General features: G+C 39.2%; 1 protein-coding gene across 1 annotated transcript; it reads left to right on the top strand.

Moving 5' to 3' along the window:
- The first annotated feature begins 1,391 nt into the window (after positions 1 to 1,391).
- ocstamp (osteoclast stimulatory transmembrane protein) lies at positions 1,392 to 8,159 on the top strand. Its single transcript, XM_035382237.1, has 3 exons — positions 1,392 to 1,470; positions 4,021 to 5,023; positions 7,839 to 8,159. The coding sequence occupies exons 1-3, from the start codon at positions 1,427 to 1,429 to the stop codon at positions 8,157 to 8,159; spliced, it is 1,368 nt and encodes a 455-aa protein (XP_035238128.1). The 5' UTR covers positions 1,392 to 1,426.
- Positions 8,160 to 8,483: the final 324 nt, after the last annotated feature.

The raw sequence follows: 8,483 nt of genomic DNA, 5'->3' as shown, positions 1-8,483 counted from the left end.
ACAGGAAATTGCAACAGCCTTGAAGAGGAAGAGATGTAATGACAGTCTAAAAGTAGGAACCACAAAAAGTAGTTGAAATAAAAACTAAAAAATAGAATGTTGTTTTTTAGAATGTAATTGAAAAAAAAGTAATAATGCATAACCAAATGAACTGACTAGTCTCAACTTTAAAAATGGAAAAAGTCATTACAGAATGACTATAAACAATAAAAAATGGTTTTAATTTTTGTCCTTTGATCTAGCCTACTGTCTTCTTTTGTTGTTATTTCTGGGCGAAGAACTTAAGCAATGCTTTCACTCGCCAATTTGTGCATGCGAGTAACATGGCTTTTTAAAACACTGAAAACATTTTCTGATTGAGATGGTCACATGACAGACATTTTCACTTACAGAATTTTAAATTGTTATAACATTAAGCTCAATAGAAAAAATACCAAAAAGAAGATTTAGCGCCAGTATGACATCACAAATGATCTGTCTGATATGGTCATGGTTGGGCCAAAACAGACAAAAAATGTACCACATTACAATCTTGTAACTAATAAAATATCTAGTGTGTGTGGCCTGACTGGTCCAATTTAAGACCTCTCAAAACATCAGTTAGCAGACAGTCACCACCGTTCAGAGTTAAACACAAGTTTAGGTCTACTCACTGTGAACAAAAAGTTAAAATGTCAAATGTCAACAAAAATGCTTACTTGTTTTAAACTGACCTTTCCCTTTTTGCATTCAATTAGCACAATACAATAATGCCTAACAAATACAGCAATAGTTTTATATGGAATCACTCCAAAGTATTTTTTCAATATATACTAGTTTTGCTTATATATTGGTAACTACTGTAATCTATTTCTATATATTATTCAATGCATTTCTCAGTACTTTGAAATAACATGCAGAATATTGTACATTTGAAGTAACTGTTCCTTATTTCATAAATATTTTCATGCTATGCATTCATATCACTGAAATGCAGAGCTAAATTATGAAAATATCATCAGCCATTTATTGTGTCATTTTTCACACAAATAGACAAAGAATGCACATATTTGGGAAAGCAGTACCTGAATTATTACTTTTGTTTGTTGCATAAGGGTGTTTTACATTATGTAGCATGGGTGCACAAAAACAATATATTTCTGCAACAGACAATTCGAGTCTGATGCTGCCTAAAGAGAGGTCAATGTGTGGAAACATCTTGCATCATCAACTGTCTTTGAAGTGACCAAATCATGAGTTTCTGTGCGTGAGCGTGTGCACATGCGTATACATGCGCATGTGATGAGGAGAGAAGTCATTTTGCCCATGTGTGAGCACACTAACTGCTCAGCTGATCAGCTGTGTGACAGTGACTGTGAGGAGAACAGTTCTCTTTTTCACTCCGAAGCAAGGACTCTGCATACACCATCAACAATCCGCACAAAAGATGGCATTTTTTAACAGATGGGCTGGCTTCACTCATGCTTTCAGGTATGGTCCCTTTTAAAAACATTTTCAACTTTTTAACAGTTTGTACTGACTGAAAAGAATGATGTATAGCACTAACCTTCTGGCTGAAATCATCTTCAGGTTAGTATACCTACAACATGAGGGACTAAAGCTGTCAATATGAATGTACACAAAAATGAAATGAACACAAAGCCCTCTGATCAAACTATCAATCTTATGGTCTTGAAAAAATGTTCATGTTGTCTGCATCTGTATATTATTTTGCTTTCTCATACCATAGTAATCATCATTCGCATAGATTTCTAGTTCCTATGTTTTACAAAGGTGGGCTTAATAAGCCGCGTTTCCACCGCAGGAACTATACCCCGGAACTAGGAACCTTTTGAGGAACTCAGTGCGTTTCCACCGCAGGAACTAGGGTCTAAATTTAGTTCTGGGGGCTTTGTTTTACCCCCCAAAACGTTCCTGCTCGGGGGGTAGTACTATCCGAAAGTACAGGAACCTTTTGGGTGGAGCTTGCAGCGCTGAACATTTCTGATTGGTCGAGTACTCGTAGCATTTGTGTTGTATTTATTTTCCGCCATTACCCGCCATGTTTGAAAATATGCAGCGGCAAACCAATTTATTTTCATAATAACTTCAAATCAAACTTGTATGTTATGCGGCGCAGTAGCCTACGTTTGGTTATAGCCTGTCAACGTCTTGGAATTATAACGTGTGCTCTTCTTCTTTTCTTGCTTTAGTATTCGTTTTATAAAATGCTAAGCATTCGTGTTGGGACAGCATATTACGTAGGCTACCAAAACATTCAAACGGATTAATTCGGTTGCTGAATATTTTCTTCCGGATTTTCTTTTTTGTTAGCCCGTTGTAATTGACTCAAAACGTTTGATACAGTTACATGAGGTATGCGGTAGTTCTGCATAATTAACATTGGTGATACAGTACAAGCAAACTGGAAATCACCTTCCGCACTTTTTATCCGGGTAAAATAACAGGTTAATTCTAGTAATCTTCCCTTTAGCTTTTTCAGACTGCCGCAATTTTACTCAATTTTACTGCCATTTTTCAATTCCACGAAAAGACCAGGAAGACTATGGACTCATTTATGGTGCATGGTTCGCATCTGGAGGGCACACTTCGCTGCTCGGCTAGCAGTAACTTCGAAGGAAAGCAAACGGTGGCTGTGCCACTACTAATTTACATTTTCACGCAAGTCCGAGTTTTCGTTCTATTCTTGTCATTTTGCGATTAGCCTATATGGAATTGACGACGAGAAAGTAATAAAACAGCAAATTGTTTACAACGTGTGCATGTTTTCTGCTGTTAATTAATGTGTTTGAGAGGATATATGAAAATCAATAAATACAAAAGTAACCATATATAGTCATTGTTGGTAACCCGTTGTATATATGTGGAATAAACCCCTCTGGGCTGTCCCGGTTATTAGAAAATAATGTAGGCTACTTCGGTGGTAGTATGGGGTTACAGAAGAAATCATATGACAGATGGACCGACGACAACGACAGTGGGCTAATTTGCCTAATCTTCGCGGTACTTTAGACCCCGGTGGAAACGCAGACAACCATTGGCTGAAGGAACCTTTTAGTTCCTGGTAAAGTAGTTCCTGGGACTGAAAGTTCCGGGTAATTTTGGTGGAAACGCGGCTATAGTATCTGGATGGGCCTTACTTGGTATTTAGCCAAATAAAGTCTTAGCCCTGAGAAACAGTGTAATATCATGAATTTGAGTCCATCAATGTTTTTCCTTGCATCTAACTTACAAATTCACTGATCATCAGCATTAACCCATTAAAATGTGTTTCTAAAGGAATGTTAAAGATCCAGGAAACTGAAATCTGAAAATGCAAAAGAGGTATCCTAATGGGACACTTGCCAGCTTCAGTTTTGCCCAATAAGGTGCCCTAGAAGTGCCCCTCTGGTGCTACCATGGTAGAGAAAATACGCTTTGTTTTTGCCCCAGGTACCTTGTGACCTTAGTACCTGTCTGGTGTGACATTAGGGCAAAAATGAAGGATAGAAGTGTCCCTTTAGGTCACAGACTTACAATGGTAAAATAAAGGTTTTTTAAAAAGGGCACTTTGCCACGCAGAGCATAGAAGTGTCCCTTTAGGTCACAGACTTACAATGGTAAAATAAAGGTTTTTTTAAAAAGGGCACTTTGCCACGCAGAGCATAGAAGTGTCCCTTTAGGTCACAGACTTACAATGGTAAAATAAAGGTTTTTTAAAAAGGGCACTTTGCCACGCAGAGCACCCCCCCCCCCCCCCCCCCCCATGCATGCCACTGCATCTGGGTATGTCCATAGTACAACGAAATAGAGCACAGAGCTTGTGAACAATTCTGAACAATTTAAAATCTGGGTAGTAACCATCCCCTACCACGTCGATAAATGGGAAAGGATCGCACTGTTGACCCAAGTGCACACAATTTGAGCACACTTTTCACATTTTTCTTGAGAGTAATGAGTTAATCCCCAGGCTAAACTGACCTAAGCTTAGCCGGAAGCTTCTAAAAACGCTAACAATTTGGCATTTTTTTGCATTTGCAGGCAAGGTCCTTACCGGAGGATAAAACCGGCCCTATGCTATTTCTGGGATGCGTACTCGAAGCCTGCACCAGAGACCATCAGGGAAGGCCTGACCCTCCTGTGCCTGTGTTCCATTGTGGCCATGGTTACAGGCGGCTTTCTCTTCCACTGGATGTCACAGTGCCTGAGATATGACCAGCTGGCGTCGGCCACAGTGGCCGGCTTCTATGCCGTGGCAGCTTTTCTCCTCCTGTCCCTGGTTCACCCCCTTCGCTGCACTCTCGCCCTGATCCTGCCCTCCCTCGGAACCAAACAGGGGCGCAAGCTGATCATTTCCACCTCCATGATGCTCCTGGCGCTCAACGTCATTCCCAACATCGCCTCCAACGTGGGCGTAGTGGCGCACGTCCTGAAATGCACCGCTAGCGGCCTGGCCCAAAGTCTTATCAACTCTTCGGAGCTTGTCAATACAGCGAAAGGGGACCTCGTCAAGGAGGCGAGGAAAGTCGATTTTTTAGTGCCCAGGCTTTTGACGGAATTTGATCACGACACGAACATTAACGTGTCCCAAGTCAAACAGAGGTTTGTGGTCGTCAGTCAGCAAATAGAAAATGACATTTCCCACATAAAAAGAGTCGTTGAGGACATACGACTAGTGGCAAACAGGCTTCTTGCTGCGTTTTTTGTCATTTACCTATTTGTTGAATCAGCCTTGTACTTAAACACATACCTAACCAATGTAAAGTTTGACAACATATACATTACTGGGCAACTGGAGCACATGGCACGCGAAAATGGGATACTTTCTAGTGATATGAAAAACATGGTATCTTCAACAAGCTATAAAATTTCTAAACAGGAATTTTTGAAATGTGTACTGCGGCTGGCGGGAGTATCGTTGTACTTTGTTGTCGTGGTTTTTATTGTAGTTATGGATCATGCGGTTTGTCATCTAGTTAAAGCAGGTCAACCCTTGCTTTTGGACCAACCACCCTCGTCAATCTCCATCACTATAAACTACAAGGTATGTGGACCTCATTAATGTTGTCTGTGTATTTACTAAGATACATAATTCCTTGTGCTAGCTACTTGTTTTGCCTAGGAAATATAGATGTGTGATACTGAACATCGACACTTTGTGTTTAACCATAGTTCACCGCTAATATATGGAAGACCAAATGTAACAAAATTAAATAAATTGATAATGAAGTAAATAAATAAGCAATGCAATAAATATCAATCAATTATTTAACGTCCATTTATTTCATGAGGTGTTCATGATGTAGGTTAGCTAGGATTATCTTTAGTGAAAACTCGGCTACATTTGGTTGAAAAGTGAAAGTTTTCTAGCCAACTAAGACACAGCCAGGCAATATCCGGGTAAAACCTGAGCTAAATAGGAGCTAATCCGTTTATATCAAAATATCTCTCAACCTAGACTTCCAACTCTCTACACGGCTAGATTTGGGCTTGTGCTCAGTGGGTCAGGTCTAATGGTATGAATCACTTTTTTCCTACTCATTGGCTCTGACTTTTTTCACAATGGTCTTGGCCTTATTTGTACAGCCCACCACACAACAACCACTTGACATTTTTATAATCTTGTAAATCCTCTGAATGCTAATTCTAACTCTATCCTGGGGGCGTGGCCTATTCTTGCACTGTTAACAGGATCGTAGCCCCTGCTCCTTCCATGCTGAATGACAGGCAGAGTTGTTTTGAAATAAATATGCAATTAAATAAATATGAGTGAAATTAAATAGGCCTTGAAATAAATATGCATAAAAATAAATACGTGATAAAAGAGCCAATGTGCAAAGTGTCCTTCGGAAATAAAGACATCAAGAAATAAAAGAGACATAAAATAATTAATAGATATTTATTTCATTGCTTATTTTATAATAAGCATATCATTTTATGATATTTATTTTATTGCTTATTTATTTATTTATTTATTTATTTAACTATCAATAGATTTTTTTTATTTGGTCATATTTGGTCTTCCATACTTCTTAGTCTGACCTACAAATTAGCAATATATCGATATTTCAATGTGTTTAATTGTGAAAATACAAGATGATTGAAGTTTAATCAATAATTTCTGTGTTATTTCAGTTTAGTCATTTTGTATTTTCTACATGAGGTGTAGGGTATAGATGCATTTGGATATCAGTTTAATATTTACATAATGTTTATGTTTACATCAATATGCTTTTAGGGAAAATAAATATAAAAAGTGGGCAATCACTTATTTTTTATAACAAAATTAGAAAATCATGTAAAGGAGGGCAAGGTGCCCCCTGTACCTGTGGCCAGAAGCCCCCCAGGGTGATCATTTATATTCATCTTTTTTAAATCAACATCTGTTGGTGTTGTTTACATTTACAACACCAATATACCTTGTTTTAAAATTGAGTGGCTTGGTCATTTTTAATTGTAATAAGCTATGTCTGTCCATGCACCAGTGTGCCCTAACAGGGATCACAATACATATCCCCTACTAAATGGGAGAAATACCAAAACCCAAAAACAGCAGATCATCCAAGAGACAAACGCTAAATTATGTGCACAGCAGAGCACCTGCTGTTTCCTGAAACATCAGGGGACCATACCGATATGCCTCCAGCATGGAGATGGAACACAAGCTGTGCTCCTGGATCAGAAATTGGCCATACTAACGTTATGTGATAGTGAAAGTATACTATCGGTACAGCAGAGCACCTGCTGTTTCCTGAAGATCAGGAAGGCCATACCGATATCCCAGTTTTAAGCACTGCAGATGTAACCTGGTGACACTAGGATCAGAAAAGGACATGCTTTAAATGCCCAGCAACCACCTGAAATAGTGTCGAGTCAAATCCAATGTAATCCCTCGTTAGCAGTAGTAATGTAGCAGTACTGAAAACAGAATTCCTCACTCAACACACATGCACAGTTGCCAGTGAGGGTGCAAAGATATGATGTCAGAGCATTTTTTAAGAAATAAAACATCAATATATTTGCCTGTGTGCTAGGGGGGCATCATCTGACATCAAAAATAATTATGAATAAAGTATAATAAAAAACCTATAGCATAGACTCTCTTTATAATGTGGAAATATAAAGAGTTTCAAGCTGGCCCCTTGCTCTTCCTTCCCCTAATGTCATTGTATTGCAATGACAAACACTCGTCTGAGTAAAATTACAAGAAATTGGTTTACAGCTTCAGCCAACAACAGTTTTAAGTCACTGCACAACTCTCTTTCGTTCGCGAAGAATGAGAATTTGAGGTCAGAACCAGTCACTGCATGACTCCTGTTCTCATTCGTTAGGAACTGGAGTCAGTGAATAAGAGTCTGAAGTCGGAACCAGTCACTGCATGATTTCCCTTCTCACTTGCGGGAGTCGGAACGAGAGCAGTGAGGGAATCGGTGAATGAATCCCTGAATGACTTTTCAAATCAAATGATTTGAGTCCCTGAAAGTAACCATAATTCCCACCACTAATTAGTATGTCCCAAATGTTATGATGTCCTGAAATGGTGGACTATGTATAAAATGGTGTCATTTCTACTTGGTGAAACCAAAATGTAAAAGCAGAGGATGTGCACTTAAACAACATTTTAACAAGATGTCCTTACATTAAAAAAATAAAATTGTGGAGTACAGAAACAAATCAAGAAAAAATATGTCCCATATGAAGCACATAAAAGCACACTATATATGAAGCACATAAAAGCAACAGCATATATCAAATATGTATTTATGAAATACTGCCCCATCCTTGGAAGTATTAGAAGAGATGGCTTTATTTTTGCGTGAGTGCCCATTGTTTATTTTGTTCCCCACATTTTTTGGCAGGTGCAGCTCTTCATCCCCAGCACCTGCATAGTGTTCTGCAGTAGGAAAAACAAAGTGAACTTTACGAAGGACTACGGCTGGAACTTTGGCTTCATGTCAGAGCGTTGCACTCTAGAGCCGTCCGAGCCCGATGCAGGGGTGACTGTCGCCCTGGGGCTGCTCTACCTGCTGGCTTACTCTATGGTGCTACTGGAGGTCTACGTCAGGAGGGCCCGCAGGAAGGTCTCCGCCTCCTTCTTCCCCACGCAGGAGAGGAAAAGGACGGAGTTCATTTTTAAGAAAATACTGACCAGACAGGAGAAACAGAAGGGTGGCAGTTAAATGTGAAATCCGAGGAAGCAGGCAGAACGAGGTGGGCAAAGCATACTGAAATATATCTTGTGACAAAATACAGGTTACCTTTCAGAAATGTATCTGCATATTATAATCAAAGTTGTGGAGGCATAGGTTACTTTGCTAGTGGCACAATACAAAAAGGCTGTGAGCAACTAATATGATATATGAAATACATCCAAGCAAATACATATACCAAACCTTGGTAGTGGAAACATGGGCTGCGTCCAAATCAGAACCCTATCTACTGTGCCCTGTGTTACTATGTAGCCTACTATGTACTAGCATACTGTGATCCTTTAATTGCATACT

This window comes from Anguilla anguilla, chromosome 11, assembly GCF_013347855.1.
Source record: "Anguilla anguilla isolate fAngAng1 chromosome 11, fAngAng1.pri, whole genome shotgun sequence".
NCBI classification, from domain to species: Eukaryota; Metazoa; Chordata; class Actinopteri; order Anguilliformes; family Anguillidae; genus Anguilla; species Anguilla anguilla.
This window is presented reverse-complemented; position numbering and strand designations above follow the sequence as displayed.

Coding starts and splice junctions, on each gene's coding strand:
- ocstamp (XM_035382237.1), top strand. CDS start 1,427: ATGGCATTTTTTAACAGATGGGCTGGCTTCACTCATGCTTTCAG. Junction 1,471..4,020: donor GGCTTCACTCATGCTTTCAG/GTATGGTCCCTT, acceptor TTGCATTTGCAG/GCAAGGTCCTTACCGGAGGA. Junction 5,024..7,838: donor CCATCACTATAAACTACAAG/GTATGTGGACCT, acceptor ATTTTTTGGCAG/GTGCAGCTCTTCATCCCCAG.